This window comes from Phoca vitulina, unplaced genomic scaffold (assembly GCF_004348235.1).
Source record: "Phoca vitulina isolate PV1807 unplaced genomic scaffold, GSC_HSeal_1.0 scaffold41, whole genome shotgun sequence".
Lineage (NCBI taxonomy): Eukaryota > Metazoa > Chordata > Mammalia > Carnivora > Phocidae > Phoca > Phoca vitulina.
The window spans coordinates 4,751,589-4,769,882 of NW_022589744.1; the positions used below are offsets into that span (position 1 = coordinate 4,751,589).

Genomic DNA, 18,294 nt, shown 5'->3' on the forward strand with positions numbered 1-18,294 from the left:
TTTAAAGATTTTTTTATTTATTTGACAGAGAAAGACACCTAGAGAGGAAAGGCAAGCAGGGGGAGTGGGAAAGGGAGAAGCAGGCTCCTGGCCGAGCAGGGAGCCCGATGCGGGGCTCGATCCCAGGACCCTGGGATCATGACCTGAGCCGAAGGCAGACGCTCAACGACTGAGCCACCCAGGCACCCCATAGGTCTTTTGATTTTTTTGAGTTAATTTTTGCATACAGTGTAAGGTTTAGGTTGAGGTTTACTTATTTATGTTGCATATGGATGCCCAATTGTTACAGTGTATTTGTTGTAAAACCTGTCATTTCTCCATAAATTGCACCTTTGTCAAATACCAGCTGTCCATACTTGCATCGGTCAATTTCTGAACTCTAGTCTGCTCCATGTCTGTGTGTCTTATCCTCTCACCAATACCACATTGCCTTGATTACTTAGTTTGATAGCACATCTTAAGATCAGGTAATTGAGTTCTCCAAGTTTTTTTTTTTTTTCCAGAATTGTTTTTGCTATTCTAGTTCCTTTACATTTCTATATAAATTTTAGAACCGTCTTGTGCATATCTACAAAGAATACTGCTGGAATTTTGACTAGAATTGCAATATATCTATAGATCAAATTGGGGATATATAACACTATTTAACACTAAGAGTTTTCCTTGACCTCTTTCATTAGAGTTGTGTAGTTCTCAGCAGACACATCTTAATATTTTAATTTTAAATCTTTTACAGACTGAGTTATGGAAATAGGAAGTGAAGAAGAAAAATGGGAGAAGCTGGATGCAGAATTTGATCACTTTGTGGTAGATATGAAGCCCTTCGTTCTAAAATTACCCCATAGGTCAGGTAAGATTATGATTGGAAACTAGATTCTTAAGATTAATTTTTTTCTTTATATTATTTTTTCAAACCAGTGAACTATCACAACAAAAAGAAAGCTTAATTTCTTCTTTCTTTTTTTTTTCCTTGGTTAAAAATTTATTAGAGAGAGAGTGTGTGTGTGTGAGCAAGGGGAAGGGGAGAGGGAGAGAGAGAATCTCAAGCAGATTCCCTCCTGAGCACAGAGCCCGACAAGATGAGCTCCATCTCACCACCCTGAGATCATGACCTGAGTTGAAACCAAGAGTCGGACGCTCAACCGACTGAGCCACTCAGGCGCCCCCAAAAGCTAAATTTCTTTAAGCACAGTTTCATCTGAAGCTGATGTAGAATTGTTTGCTTTGAGCTATTCAAGAGTAAATAGAAATTTAGTGATAGTATCCTAGTAAACTGTGGAAAGATCTTACTGTGATACTAGTCTCAGACATCAAGAGCTTAAAGCCCATGGATCTCCAGCGTTAGCTACAACTATTTCTGCCTGCATCTTTTTCCTCCCTGAAGTGCTTCCTCTTTCAGGAGCCTACTATCTGTCTGTTCTGACAGTTTTATTTATCAAAGCAGAAAAAAAATCTATTGGTCTTATATGCTTATTGGTTGACTGAATGAAATCAATTGTGAATGAGTTTTTGTTGCTATCTTGTCTGCAATTCCTGGCCTATTTAATAATGGGATGAGAGTCTTTGTATCAAGTCAAAGACTTTTCAGATAATTCAAGGCATCAGAGAACAATTGGAGAGAGTTTCGGGGGCCAGGATGATTCTCTAAGCTATAGTAAGCTGTAAAGATAAATCTGATTTGGTAGTGGGGAGTGGGGCCAAGAAACTCTAGCTTTTACCCAAGTTTTGTCCAAGTTCCCTGTTTCCCTGAGGTGTCTAGTGAACTCCATATTCAAAATGAGAAACCAACTCCATATTAGATATTTGTTCCAGGGAGATGCACTGGGAAAAGGGAGAGTAGTGTATGAGTTATGCATTCTGTGGTCACCCACTGTTCCGGGGCTGCAGCCTTTCTTAGTCAGGATGCCTTGGCATGGTCTTCCTTCCAAGCTTCTTTTTCTACTCTCTTCTCTCGCCTCATGAGACTGTAACCTCCTCTTTCTCCCTCTGCTAGTCTTCAAGATGTATATTTCATGTCCTGTGGCTCATTCATGATAATTTGTATTGTATATTTGATTTGTTTGTATATTATTTGATTAATTCTCTCTCTATTTAACGATATCTATACTGTGCTCTCTTCTGATATTTACTACCTTTTTTTTTTGTCTTAGATCTGCTGATTAGGACAAATTTGCATTAAAGTTTCCCATTATAAATGTATTTGAAATAAAACTATCCTCATATTTCATTTTCTTTTAAAAATGGATGTTAGGTACATAGAATTGGATTAATTGTAATCTTTGGTTCATGACTCATTTTCAGTATGGGTATATCCTGCCCTTTTATTTAATTAATTAATTCATAATGAATGTTCCAGAACTCACTTCCCAATCAAGAGCCTGAACAATGATAATAATAATTTATATCTTCTTATAGCTAAATGCTTCTTCTGATAATAGCTCTCCCCAGTATTTTAAGTAGAGTAATCAATTCCTTTCATGAACTAAATTGTACTAAGTTCTGGCCATTAGGGTATTATATAGATTTCAGTTTGCTGCAACGCTTATAGAAGATACATAGTTTGAAAAAAGTATTTTCTTAAGTTTATCAGTTTCACTTTTTTTCCCCTCAGAATACACCCGATATTTCATGAAGTTTGCTTTGTGATTATATAATTTTCAAAGCTAAAAATACAAAAGTTCTTTTAAAGGTTGGCCCTCATACCTGTAGTGATAAATCTGGTATGAGCAAAATGGTAAATCCGGCCCTAGCGATTTTTGTAGGTAAAACAATAAATGAGTATGACCTTTAGAAACTAAGAGATTAAAGCAGACTTACGATTTATGTTAGCTATATAATCTTCAAATTGAGTTAGATTGATAAAAGATTAATTCAAAATAGTTTTCATGAGACCTAAAGGTCAGATAAGGTAGTCAATAGGTCATTATATGTGGATTAAACTACTGTATTTTAAGGTGGTTTTTAAAGGGATAATTATTTTGCTAAATTACATGTTAGTAGCCCTCGATTATTTTTAGAGAGGTTAAAAGAAAGCCCTAAATTAATCAACTATAAATCTGAAACTTATCAGCTTAGTAAATAAAATATTTGAGATCTAATTTTAGGTTAAGTTTAAAATGCTTAAGTAAGATTGCATTTCAGCTCTCCTTTGGTTTGTATAATTAGAATTATAGAAAGATTTTTCAACACAGCTAAAATTATCTTAGAGATGTTTTTATAGCAAAATTTTATCTCAGAAATTATTTGATAGTGATCCAGAGATTTTATTTTTGAGAAAATATTTCTTTGCATTTGTCGTGCCTGATCACTAATTAACTGAAAAAGTTAAACTTTTTAGGGGTTGGCGAACTGTAGCCTCCCAGGGCCAAATCCAGCCTGCTGCCTTTTCTGTAAAGTTTTATTAGAAAATACTGATGCCCACTTGATTACACGTGGTGTGTGGCTGCTTTCCTGTTATGGTGGCAGCGCCGAGTAGTCGTGTCAGAGACCGGCTAGCCGGCAAAGCCTAAAATGATGACTGCCTGGCACTTTACAGACAACGTTCGCCAGGCCCCTGCTCTAGACCAAAGCAGATGTTCTATAGGTCTTTACTGTTTTATTTTCTGAAAAATCAAGTTTCTAATGGTTCTTATGTATTTCTAGAACGGCAGAGGTGTGCACTTTGGATCAGAAAACTGTGTGAGCCTTCAGGAACAGGTGCAGGAATAATGGGCAGGAAGAATCGAAACCTGTATGCAAAACTGTTACTGCACATGCTGAAGCGAGGAGTGCTTGAAGGCCCCTTTACACACCGACCTGAACCAGGGACACTTAAAACCTTACCTTCCTACATGGTAGGTGTCATTGACCAAAAGCTGTCTTAGCTTCATTTCTTTAAAAATGTCAACTCATCATCCCAGTTGGGAATGGTTATATTATTAAGTTATAAGTACTGGATAATATAAGAGTTAAAACTGTTTTTTTTTCTTCCTAATTAACTTTTTTCCACTTTGAATAGAAATCAGATATTGGTCTTACGGGGATTCTGCGTATTAATTTAGCCATCCCACAATATTCTACTGTATTTCTGAAGAACTGAAAGTAAATTCTTTTATATTGAACCTCAATTTCCCACTAGTTTTCACTGGATAACATTAACCATAGTTTATGTATATCAGTGAATTCTAGTTTATTAAACTCTTTCACATACATTATTTAAAAATTCATGAGAGGTTGGATTGAGTGACTTCTAAAGTTCCTTTCTACTCTAATAAAATGATAGTAAGTTGGAGTTTATACTTCATTTAATTTCACTATCAAAATCAGCTGTTACAAAGGTAGTTATAATTATGTTTGATTGGTGAATTACCACTGTCTTGATCTTTGTAACCATGAAATATGCCTTGGTTGGGGTGTTTGAATACTTGAGAAATCCGACTGGAGTACTTGGTATTGGTAGTTGCTATTAGGATATTTATGTATTTAAAAAAAATAACTTTGGTTAACTTAAACCAAAATGCAGTGAAGAGGCACACTGCACACGAGATGATAAGTTTGTCCAAGGCAGAGATGCCAGACGTTGTAATGCTGTTGGCAATTGTACGGTAAAGTCGAGCCGTATATTTTGCTTCAGATCAGTGGTCTTCGGGGCAGTAGTCACCTGACATGATATTCGATTGAACCTTGCAGTGACTATCTCATAAAACTGCTGTGCATGTCTGACTTGGGATCGAGGGTCATGTGTCACCTCTCCCTAGAGAGCACCCCTCTTGAGGATTCTTTGGGTGGGATTTGGAGAATTGTTGCCGAAGTTTCCGGTTAATGCAGAGTTTTCTTCAGAAGTGTGTCAAGAAGCTCTGCTCACTTGAAAAGCAATTAGTGGGTTCCTGCCATTCTTCTTAAAGACTAAAGGTAGAACATTGAAACACATTCAGATGTTGAGATATGGGTGTGTTGCATCATGTTTTCCCATTCATACTCATTTCACAGAATCATAGGAAAGGCTTGATTTCACAAATAATAACAATGACAAGGCCCAGGGACTCATCTTGGATTTTCTGGTTAGTTTACTATGGCATGGCCAGAACTAAATTCCGGGTCTTCACCTCTGTTGTTCCTCCTTTACCTTATCAAGGGATTCTTAATTTCTATTTCTGATTTTTATGGATTGTGGTTTCTCTGCCCACTGATTTTGTGTGTCTGTGCAGAGTAATTAATGATCACAGAAAGAAATAGAGCACATGATTTAAAAAGAATTTTTCTATCTTTTTTTTTAAATTAGGCATTTCTTGTATTCCATTTCATCTTCACTATCAGTTTACTAGCTGTATCTCTCCTTTTTAGTAGTTGCCTTAGGGCTTACAAATTGCATCTTTAATTTATGGCAGTTTACCTTCAAAAGTATTATACCAGTTTATGAATTATGGAAGAAACTTATAACATTTCCTCTCCTATTCTTTGTGCTATAAGTTTTCATACATTTCGCTCCTACATGTATTTTTTTATTATTATTTTTATTTTAATTCTAGTATAGTTAAATTACAGCATTATATTAGTTTCAGGTACACAATATAGTGATTCAACAATTCTATACATCACTCAGTGCTCATCGTGATAAGTGTAGTCTTAATCCCCTTCACCTATTTTCCCCATCCCCCCAACTACCTGCCCTCTGATAACTAACAGTTTGTTCTCTATAGTTAAGGGTCTGTTTTTTGTTTTTATTTTTTTTGGTTTGCCTCCTTTTTTCTTTGTTCATTTTGTTTCTTAAATTCCACATATGAGTGAAATCATGTGGTCCATTTATCTTTTTATAAAGCTATATTTTTTATAATACAAATAATTATCAGATTTATCTGTTATGTAATTTTTATCATTTATCAGATTTCTTATATAGCAAAGCATAACTAAAATGTAAAATGTTATCCATTTTATGTATCTTAATATTTCATAATTCATTATGCATTTTTTGTGTAATTGAATTTAAGTTGAGTATTTGAAAGGCTGTTACCAGACTTGAAACTTGGTGGAAATCTTAACTATTTCATTATAGTACATTTTGAAAGAATAATTTTTCTAATTTTTAAAAAATCAGTCCATCTATTTTGATGAACCAAATCCAGCACGAGCAAAAGGTTCAAGCCCGGAAGGATTACCAGACTGGGTAATGGGTGAGCTGGGGACCAGTGAACACAGATTAAATGAATCATGGAAGCTTTCTTCCGGAGAAGATTACTCTTTGGTGCAGTCACCAGCTGATGTACACAGGTATGCTATGAAAATGGGATTTAAACGTGATTCATCATTTAACCTGTCTTCAGATCTGGTTCATACGTTGTTTTTCCTTGTGGGTTTTTTTTAATGGTAAGTAGTTGGTTTACTTTATAATTTCATTAAAGTTGAGGGCTGTCAAGGGATGTCGGGTAGGAAAAATAACAGTTTTGCTTTAATATTTACGATATATTCAAGATTCTGTTACAGTTTTTTTTTTTTTAAAGATTTATTTATCCATTTGACAGAGAGAGCGACAGCAAGAGAGGGAACACAAGCAGGGGGAGTGGGAGAGGGAGAAGCAGGCTTCCCGCCGAGCAGGGATCCCGATGTGGGACTCAATCCCAGGACCTTGGGATCATGACCTGAGCCGAAGGCAGGTGCTTAACGACTGAGCCACCCAGGCGCCCCAAGATTCTGTTACAGTTTTAACCACTTTTTGGGTATCTGTTAAATATATATATACATATATCCCATTACTTGGAAGGTAGTGTCTGAGAACCTTTAAATAACTTCTTTGTTTTCCTTCACGATAAGCATGAATTAAGAACATTATTAATGACTTCAATAAAATATAACATCTTGCATATTCATCTTGAAGCTTATGCTTGAATTTCTCTTCTTTTTCTCTCGTTGAACAATATTTGTTTTGATTTAATAAAATAATGAATGTAAAGGTAAACCTCATTCAATTGTGTTTTCTCACTAAAATGCTAAACTTAAATAGGATTTTTAGTGCAAATAAAAATAAACTAAGTTTTTCAAATACACAAAAAGATTATTATTGTTGCAGTATAACTTTTGGCCTTTAGGAGGAATAGATTTACATTGGGCTTTTATCAAATTTTGAATTTAACTTTGATCATTTTCTGAAATGTTAAAATATTGGACAGTAGCAATTGACATGGACCATGTTTTATACTTTGCTCCTCACCATTCGCTTGCTAGTTTTAATTTTTTGGAATTTGATTTGGTTAACAGTGTAATCTTTCTTTTTTACTATAATTTTTTTGGTTTATTCCTTAATCAGATAGAGAAATGTTATTAGTAATTTGAAATGTCTTCATGGTTGATGTAGTCTGGTTATAGGTTTTTCAGACCTCAGGTATTATGATGGAAAAGAGCAGAGAGATGAACACAATGCAAGAGGTCCAGTCCACGTGAATGACATTTTTTTTATTAGAAAGGGGAAACAAAATGGAGAGGCAAAAAAGGAAGAGGTGATAGAATTAAGGATATGTTCAGAAGATTAAAGAGAAATGAATAGATGAGTCAATAGCAGGTGGTGTTAGATACTTATTTTTTGCAGTTACAGGAGATTTAAAAATGGAAGAGGTGTTATTGTGGAATTTTTGTTAGCTTTATAGCAGGTAAATGGAAGTGTAAAGAGATTGTGGTCTGCATACAAAGGAAAACACAATTCTTGGTTAGGTGTTTGCCAAAACATTTCTTGAGTGTCCAACTAAAAGCTGTATTCCTTTCTAGGTAATGAATATGGAGATTATGGTATAAAGGTGAACTAGTTTCCCATGTCTTGGAGCTGAGCAGGGGTTGGACACTGGTGATCTTCTTGGACTGAATGAATCATGTGGATAGATTTGTTTTGTTTGACTTATATAGTGTCTTTAAAGATTTTTGAATGAATTATTAAAAATTAATAATTGGGAATTTCATATAAACACCTAATTTTTTTGGACTATTTAAAAAACTGGAGATCCAGTTGTTTTTGCAGAAGACAGCCATAGATTGGAGATAAGTAATACTTGATTACTCTCCTAATGCAGCATGCCTTCATTATTTGCTGCTCATTTTTGACACTAATTTTGAGGTCGGTTGCATCTCTTGTGGAGTATGAGCTTTTTTTCTCTTTTAAGAAGAAGGGTTGAGAGGTGAAAGAAGTATTTCTATTCACATTTTTACATTCTGTCACAAGTGGAAAGAAGAAAGGTAGATGAAGAGGGATCATATGACTCAAAAAGAGGAGAGAGACTGCATCTTTGTAGAAGTGAAGACTACCCTTACATCTGGCAGCATAATCACTCATTTGTTACCCAGATCCTACAGACACTGGGTTTCTTTTTTTTTAATTTAATTTTATTATATTATGTTAATCACCATACATTACATCATTAGTTTTTGATGTAGTGATCCATGATTCATTGTTTTCGCATAACACCCAGTGCTCCATGCAGTACGTGCCCTCCTTAATACCCATCACCGGGCTAACCCATCCCCCTAAAACCCTGTTTGTTTCTCAGAGTCCATAGTCTCTCATGGTTCGTCTCTCCCTCTGAATTCCCCCCCTTCATTTTTCCCTTCCTTCTAATGTCCTCCATGCTATTCCTTATGTTCCACAAATAAGTGAAACCATATGATAATTGACTTTCTCTGCTTGACTTATTTCACTTAGCGTAATCTCCTCCAGTCCCATCCAGGTTGATGTAAAAATTGGGTATTCATCCTTCCTGATGGCTGAGTAATATTCCATTTCATATATGGACCACATCTTCTTTATCCATTCATCTGTTGAACGACATCTCGGCTCTTTCGACAGTTTGGCTATTGCTGCTATGAACATTGGGGTGCATATGGCCCTTCTTTTCACTACATCTATGTCTTTGGCATAAATACCCAGGAGTGCAGTTGCTGGGTCATAGGGTAGCTCTATTTTTAATTTTTTGAGGCACCTCCACACTGTTTCCCAAAGTGGCTGTACCAACTTGCATTCCCACCAGCAGTGTAAGAGGGTTCCCCTTTCTCCACAACCTCTCCAACATTTGTTGTTTCTTGCCCTGTCAATTTTTGCCATTCTGACTGGTGTAAGGTGGTATCTCAATGTGGTTTTTTTTTATAATTATATAATAGCTTTAAAAAATTTTTTTAATTAATTTTTTAAAATTTTATTTAATTATGTTAATCACCATACATTACATCATTAGTTTTTGATGTAGTGTTTCATGATTCATTATTTGCGTATAACACCCATTGCTCCATGCAGTACGTGCCCTCTTTAATACCCATCACCAGGCTTTCCCTGATGGCTAATGATGATGAACATTTTTTCATGTGTCTGTTAGCCATTTGTATGTCTTCTTCAGAGACAGACACTGGATTTCTAACGGTTGTTTTATTTTTTTTATTTTTTTATTTTTTAAGATTTTATTTATTTATTTGACAGAGAGATAGAGAGAGAGAACAAGTAGGCAGAGAGGCAGGCGGAGGGAGAGGGAGAAGCAGGCTCCCCGGTGAGCAGGGAGCCTGATGCGGGGCTCGATCCCAGGACCCTGGGATCATGACCTGAGCCGAAGGCAGCTGCTTAACCAACTGAGCCACCCAGGCGCCCCACTAACGGTTGTTTTAGATAAGTAGGGAAGAGAGGTGCATGGATAATTTCCATATAGTGGTTATGTGTAGTTGTGGGGATATTCGTGAAGATTGAGATGTGTGTAAAATTAGGGTAGGAAATAGATTTGAGATCTCATGGAGTCCAGGTGAGTGGGCTTTTCTTCCTTGGAACAGAGGATAAAGTTTAAGAAAACATAGTGAGAATATTCTTCAAATATTACTCAGTGACTTTTCTGGAAAATGATACCATAGTAAAATCTCCACAATTTTAACATATAACTTCTTTTTCTTTGTTGCTCACCTGTAATAAAATGGCATGTAATGCCAGTTATTCAGATATGAGGCATTAGCTATCAGTTATATAATACATAATTGATGGGAAAAGCAGGCAGTCCTTTGGTCCTTCTCTGTCCTTCAGATCTTGCAATTCAAAAAAGTCTTACTTGACACCCCAAGTCTGTTTTAGGGACTTTGTGTTTCCTTGTTGCACTCATGATGTGCAAAGGTTCCATATCTGTCCTCTGTGCTAGATTGTAAATGTCACGAGGCAGGGACTGTGCCTTGCCTATTTGCACTGTGTTTCCAGCACCGAGCGCTGGGCAGGAACCTCTTGGGAACTCCGTGAGTATTTACATTTGTTGAATGCTTACATGTGTGAATGAATGAGTGGTGTTAGGCCCTGCCGCACACTTAATTTAATCTGTACAGAAACCTTTAGAGACAGGTAGGTTGTGACAGAGAGAATGGCCTGTGAGGATTCAAAAAAAAAACCTTTCAGGACAAGTTGAGGAAAGGATACATTTTAGAAGAAGTTAAGAGAAGTGTGGATATAGGCTATGGAGATGCCCTTCACATACCATGAGGAATAGAAAGACAGTGAGCTGGAAAAGATATACTGAAATATCTTTCTGGCCAAGTGTCAGAATACCATGAATGCTAAGGGCCAGTTAGTGCTATAAAAACAAAACTTCTCAGAATAACTTTTCTTCTATTTTTCCTCTTAATTTAATTCAGTCTATTTTCAAATTTTAATTTGATTTAAAATTCTAATCCACATGTACACGAATTAACAGATATTTGTAATTTTATATACATGAAGGCATTTAAAAAATAAAACTGACTTTTACTTTAGCTAAGGGCAATACAGTTGATTTAAAAGCCAAATACATAATGTGTGAGATGAGATCAGAAGTGGTGGTGAAGAGTCTACTGATGGTCTGTCTTCGTTTTTCTAAAGTTGTTCCTTTACGGAGTGGTCATACTGTGCTAATGAAAAAGTTAGTATCTGCTAGTGTTGACCTAATACATCTAATCAGTTCTGTAAGAAATTGTTTTAAAAAGTTTAAGAGGCTTATAATATTTGACACATGTATGTTTTTATAGTGAATAATTTATTGTTACTTAGAACTGAAGTTTAATGCTGCCTCATAAATTTTACAACCACTTCAACTTGTCCTTTGAAAAACCTCTTTAATCTTAAAAGATATTCCCCCTTAGTGTTTCTTTTTTGATCACTTTATAAAATCCTGCTTTACTTAGACCTTTTTGTATGTGAAGTATTTCTAATGGCATTTTAGATTATGCTGTTTGTGTCCTAGCCTTTTCATATTATTAAAGATGCAGAGCCCTTTTGAAGCCTCTTTGTTAGGCCTCCCTATTCAGTAGAGGTGGCACCTTTCCTTTACCTTTATTCTTCCTGTAGGATACGGGGTGTAGCTTCATTCTAAACATGTTAGAAGTAGCATGAGGTTATAGTCTATCATGCTTATTCTCATGCTTTTTTCTCCTCCCCCCCACCAAATACACATCATACACTAGTAAACTTAGCATTTCACGTCAGACAGCTTTGACACATAGCTAATTCCATCCTGGTTTTACTCTTTGCTTTCCTTTTTCATATTTGTTGGTTTAAGTTTAGGTTATTACCTCTGTTTTCTTTTAGAAAAACCACTTTTCAAATCATTTTGCTATTTTTTTAGAGATCTATTACTGCATTTAAATGTCAAATATCTGCTTATTTTCTTGACAGTGAAATATTTTACTTATATTTGAGTTTGGAGCATGGTTTTACAAAATGTTACTGATGAGACCGTAGACTTAGATCTCATCCCTGTACAGTTTGGCTGATTTCATTTAGTTCTGCAACCATGAGCTGTATCCATATATATTGCTTCCTGGTCATCCTTCAGATACTTACCACTGTGATCCGGTAAAGACCTTAATTATCTTTGTGGCAGACAGACTTTCAGGTGGCTCCGTGGTCCTCCTCTGGGTGTTCACAGTCTTGTATAATCCCTACTTCTTGGGTGTGGGCGGGACCTGTGACTTGCTTCTAACTAATAGAATATGGCAATGGTGTTGGGATGTCCCTTCCGTGATTACATTATGATACGTAAGACTCTGTCCTGCCAGTGGACTGGCTCTAGAGTCTTGCTGTGTTTTCCTTGCTGGCTTTGAAAAAGCAGGCTGCCATGAATTCTCTAGCTATAAGGAACTGAATGCTGCTGACAACCATGCGAGCGGGGCAAGTGGATCCTTCCCCAATAGAGCCTCCAGATGAGAACCCAGCTCTGGGCAAACCATGATGGCAGCCTCGTATGGCCCTAAGCAGAGGACCCAGCTCAGCTGTACTTACACTTCTGACCCACAGAAACTATGAGAACATATGTAAAGTATACATGTGTTGTTTAAAACTCTTCAGTTTGTGGTAATTCGTTAGGCAGCGATAGATGACTAATACAGTTTTTATCCTCATTTTAGGAAATTATACAAACTATATACAATACATGCTTCTTGTAAAAACCTCAGTGTAGAAATATGTGGAGTAAAAAGTCAAAGTCCTCTCCAGTTCCTCCTATTCCACTTGCCTCATGGGATGTAATAGTCATCAGCAATTTGGTGTGTATCATTCTCTAGTAGACACATAGCCACACAAATGTAATTAAAAAGTTATGTTAGTTTATACTGTATGTACTATTCTGAGACTTGCTCTTTTGCCACTTAACCATGTCTGAACCTGTGTCATGTAGTCTGTGTAGTCTTTTTAATTACAGATCATAATCCATAGTGTGGATTTACTATAATTTAACCTAATTTAACCTGTCTCTGTTGCTTTTAATTCTTTATTATTATAAAGAATGCTTTAGTTAACATTTTGGTACATATATCATTATGCAGCTGCATGTATTTTGGACTATTACTGATGCCCAGAAAAGAAATCGCTGTTTCAGTAGCTAGGTACATTAACAAATTTAATGGATAAACTATTGGTGGGATTATTAGTAGGTACAACATCTTGTGCGTTGGTAACAAAAATCTGTATGGGCTAGTATGGAGAGATCTCTAAGATATATAAAGTTTAAAAGAAGTATATAAAAGTATAGTAAGCTTCCACTTATATGTGTGTATGTATATTTTAAAGAGGATATGTGGATATGTATCTGTACATGTGTAAGGGATATTTCTGGGTGCCACCTTTGAAACAGTTTTACCTTTAGAGTGTGGGACTAGTCAAGTGTGGAAAGTTAAAAACTTTTATTTTGTACATGTGTCTATGTTATTTTTAATAGTCTACACACTTATTTTTTGATAGATTCTGTTAAGTTGCCCTCCAAAATATCATCTTCTTAAGATGTTTGGGCATACACATTATTAACATTAGTGATGCACATTTAACTATAAGAAACAAATATACAAGTTTAAACATAAGATTGAAATTTTCCCAATAAATAAATACTTGTGGATTTCACTTGTATTTCTAGTTTGTTAAAACAGAAATCAAGTGGGACAAGTTGTACCATTTATGGAGCATCTACTGTATGCTAGATACTATTCTAGAAATCTTTTGTAAGTTATCTGATTTCATCCTTTCTACAGTTCTGTGAGGTTGACGTGATGGCCCTTTGTATTTATAGATGAGGTAACAGCTCCAGTAAGGTCGTGCCACTTTCCCAGTCATGGATCCAGTTTCAGAATCTAGGTCTTGATGATTCCAGACCTCATGTTCTTTCTAGTCTACCATGTAGGCACGAGTACTTTTTGCAGCAAATATGGAAATTCCAGTTTCATCCATCTTTTTCCCCACTTGAGCTGCATCAGCAGTCCTGGGCGGCTGTGCCTTTGTTCTTGGTTATTTCTAGGTTGAGTTGAAATGAGGCAGTTTGCCTTTGTTCAAATCTCACTTCTGACACTTGGCAACCATGTGTCCTCAGGCAAGTTACTTAATTTCCCTAAAGCCTGGTTTCATCATTTGTAAAATGGAGATCTAGAGCCTCTGACATGGGACGTGGGAAAGTGTTAGCTGTTGCGACCACCGTCGCTGGCATGGTGATTGGGATTTTAATAGTTCCTGCAGGGGCTTGTTAGTTTGTTTGACCATTCTTTTGCTTCTCTAATTATCTAATCTTCCTAAAGGATATTATCTTAAAATCCATTGGTCAATTATTTTGAGTTACTAAAAATCATTGTGTTCTTGAGAAAAATAAATTAATGGCTATGCAGAAAGGTTCTCATGGTAAGTATGAATCCTGCCCACTCAGAATAAAGAGGGTAAGAGTATTCTAAAAGAGGCTTCGAAGGAATCTTTATTTAGGTAACTCAGCAAATCCCTTTCCCCTCAGATAGAAGGAATACAATGTAGCTGGCCCCACACCCCACTTTTTTTTTTTTTTTTTTTTTTTTGCATTTGGCCATACCCTGAATTAGAAGCTGCTGCCTAAGTAATAGTTAGACATAAGTTCATGTTGTCTCTTCTTTTTGTGCATTATCCCAAACACAGAACACAAAGATAGTAAGTTGTATTCTTGTCTTAATGATTCTGTGAAAAATGTTTTGAAGCTTCTTTTTAATGGCTTGTAATTATTTTTATGACTTTTCAGTGAAGTATGATGTGGTTTGGTAGCTTATCACCAAAATGAAGTTGGGGCTAGGATAGAAAAAATAAAAAAGAATGCATTCATACCACTTACTATTTTTACTTGAAACTTTGCTTAAGAGTTAGGGGTTAGGAGAGGGTGGAGGGGAATAAAGATGAATCAGCCTGCTTCCTAGTGGAAGAAACACATGGATTCTGCTTATTTTAGAGGACTTTGTTCATGAAAAAGAAGGCATTGGTTTGGATTTCTTTAGATGCCATTTTATAAAGAGCTACCATCTAGATTACATAAAAATTCTAGGAGTGTGCAAACAGAATTATTGTTTATTGTATATTACTTTTACCATATTAGATTTAGGTTATCTTTATATGAATTAAAGTTTTATCTTTTAATTTATGTTCTGTCCTCTAAATAATAAATTTGTTCATACCTATAAGAAAGGACTTGGAGAATAATTATCCTATTTTAAGTGATTATAGAGGACTATAATTTTTGCATCTTGCTTTAATGAGATCTTCCATGGGTTATTTGATGCCAGATTTTAGTTTGGAATGAAGAATCTAATTATAGCCCTGCCCTTATGGAAAATATGATTTGTTTTACAATGATCCTCTTTATGATGTGGTTTTCCAGGAATGCATTGCAGCAAAAAGCTGGGACTATGTATGTCCTTTAAAAATGTCTCCCATTAACAGCTAGCATTTCATTTGCTTGTGCAGTTTACTAACATGGCCAGCAGATGGTGATCAAGTATAATGAAAATGTAATTGTGATTGAGATGTTGATCTATGTGAAAAAAACATTTTTCACTTTAAAAATAATGATGTAATTTTTTAGTCTGGATACTTAAAAAACCGCAAAAAAATCTTTTTACTTTGTTAGGCTCTATTTAGGCTCTATTTTTATATGTAAATGACATTAATACTATAAATAGCCCCTGCTCCTAAATCGTTAGATGAATATATGGGGAAGCTGATCAGTACCTTTCCTTCCTAGGGATTCTTTATATCCACTGGCATAAATAAATATGGTTGGGATTACACATAGTAAAACATCCTTAAATGTTCACTAGGTACGTTCATTATAGTTACGAATAGCCCCGCTGTTTGGGCAAAGCTATATTCTGCAGCAGCACCGTCCAGTAGAACTTTCTGCATAGAAATGGTCTATGGCTATGCTGTCCAGCACAGTAGCCACTCTGCACATATGACCACTAAGCACTTGAAATGCGATTGGTGTGACGGAGAAGCTGAATTTTACATGGTAATTAATTTAAATAGCCATATGTGATTTAGTGGCTGCTGTATTGGGCTTGGAGCTATAGACCTGGGTCTTCGGCCGGGCCATTGTAAAGCCTGACCTACTAGTAGAGAGCTGCCGTCTAGGTAGGGCAGTGGGATGCAGACAGGAGCTAGGAGTTGGGTGTTGGTGCATATAAACCGCCTCTGCTCCATAGGAGACCTTTTTCCTGTGCTTCCTTGTAATTTCACAGGTATCTCTTCATTGATGATAATCACCCATGATCAACACCTAGTTGCTTTTCTTGCAGTCAGTCTCAGGTTTCAGAGGAGCTCTTGTGAATAAATATTTTTGAAAGAAAGAAAAATTAATCATTTTTCTTAAATTAGTTTTTTTCGCCATTTTGTTTGGATAGAACACTTAGGATGGATTATATCTGATTAATTTGATATTTTTGGTAAATTGGCCATTTAACCTTGAGCTCTAGAAATAAGCCTGCTATATAAATGAAGAATGAAAACTGTTTCTTAGGGTATTCCATAAAACATAACATTTCACTCTCATAAAACCACTTAACTACTCATTAACTTTCAACATTCATGTGCTAATTAAATATCATTCTTCGGTGTTTACCAAGGCAAGGAAGTGGCAACAAATTGTAACTGAGATGGAATTGCTTTGAAAAGAATGGCCTTGCTTTTCTCTTAGGTATTTTTTTTTTTAGTCAGATTTTTGACAAAGGTAGTCACTTTTTAAAAAAATTTTTAGTGAGTGGGGCTTTGTAATAGCATCTTTTTATTTCACAGGCAAGTTTCTTTTTGTGAGATCATAATATTGAACAGTTTTGATTGTCCTTTTAATAAACAAAAAAGGATGACAGTAAGCAAAGTATATTACTGTAAAACTTAATTTTAAGGGAATTAAAATACTCTCTTAAGTGTTGTACTGTTAAACCAGAGATCTATTAATAAATGTTGACCTAATTGTATGACTTTTAAAGATGGTTTTTACTTTTAATTTTTAAAATTACATGTGTTATTTTAAGGTAGGAAATGGGGAAAACATGAAGTCTTAAGTTTATGACTCTCTGGTCATTTTTTAGTTTTGTCAAACATCTGATTTTTTTTCGTTTAGTTTTTCTTTTTATTCCTAATAAAGTTCCCTTTGAAAAATTAAAATAAATACGTCATGGATCATTGAAAGTTATTTTTATTTTCTTATTTTCAGTGTTATTTGATAGTTTACTGCATTATTAATTGTTGCTATTTATTTTTATGTTTCATTTGTATTTAGCAATACCTTAAGACAATTCTTCAGATGGTGTATAACATTATTACCCGCTGCTCAGATGAATGCAAAGACATGAAATCTAGTTAGTTCTTGCTTTAATTTTCTGATCATCTATAATGCAGTAGTTGTGTAGGAGTTGTATTAATCTTGTGATATTTTACAACTGTGAAATAGCATACATGTAAAAAGTGTATGAAAATATATTGGTACACTTTAAAGAACAATTACAAAATAAACATCCCTATACTTTTGGCCCACCCAAGAAATAGCACGTTATAGTACTCCAGGAGACCTTTGGGTGTCCTTCCCTCTTGGCTCCTCTTCCCATCTTCTGAGAGGATCATTTTCCTGTCTTTTGTGTTAATCATTTCTTTGCTTTACGTTATATAAGTGGGACCATACTTTATATATTATTTTGAAGCTTCTTTTTCTCATTATATTTCTCAGATTCATCCATGTTAATAAATGTAGCTGTAGTTCAATCTTTGTGGCAAACTTTTAAAATCAGCATGTAACATACAACAAGACACACAATCTCAATCTTGATGAAGTTTTACAAAATGAATACCTTTATATAGCCACCTTTTAAATCAAGATAGAGAATATCACCAGCTCTCCAGAAACCTCTATCTTGCTCCTTCCCAGTCATTTATCAGACCCCCAAAGTAACCACTATTCTGCATTATATCACCATAGATTAGTTTTAATTGTTTCTGATTCATAAAGTATGTTCATTTTTTTCTAGTTTCATTGGCTCAACATTATGTTGGGAGATTGATGCATGTTGTTGCATTTAGCAATGGATTATTATTTTTTTAAAATTTTACTGCTGTGTGAATATATCACATTTATATATCCATTCTATGTTATTGGGCATTTGGGTTTTTTCCAGGTTTTGGCTATTATAAATAATTCTGCTGTGAACATTCTTTTACATGTCTTTTAGCGCACATATGTACACTATGTTGACTTGGAAGTGTAATTACAGTAGATACTGCCAAAGAATTTTCCCAAATGGTTATAGCAATTTACATTTCCATGGTAGAACTTCAGAGTCTGTGGCTCCCCATCTTTCTCAGCACTTGATTTGTTAGTTTTTAGTTTTAGCAATTCTAGTATGGTGTTTTAACTTGCATTTTCCCTCATGACTAATGACATCGAGCACTTTTCCCCATGCTTTTTGGCCATCTGGTGAAGTTCCTTTCATTTTTTAATGAAAAATAGTTTGTCAGTCTTTTCTATATTGATTTGTCATAATTCTTTATATATTCTGTATACAAATTGTTTGTTGATATAT

At 35.3% G+C, this 18,294-nt stretch overlaps 1 protein-coding gene across 4 annotated transcripts in view; it reads left to right on the plus strand.

Moving 5' to 3' along the window:
* CEP112 (centrosomal protein 112) overlaps nt 1–18,294 on the plus strand; it is a 475,433-nt gene that overhangs the window by 5,558 nt on the left and 451,581 nt on the right. For all 4 annotated transcript variants that reach the window (XR_004302419.1, XM_032429545.1, XM_032429547.1 and 1 more), the window contains exons 2-4: nt 737–850; nt 3,643–3,833; nt 6,074–6,246. Coding sequence is in view for 3 of the 4 variants with exons in the window: in XM_032429545.1 (XP_032285436.1) it covers nt 745–850; nt 3,643–3,833; nt 6,074–6,246 (470 nt within the window). In the remaining variant the exon portion in view is untranslated. The remainder of the gene's footprint in view (nt 1–736; nt 851–3,642; nt 3,834–6,073; nt 6,247–18,294) is intronic.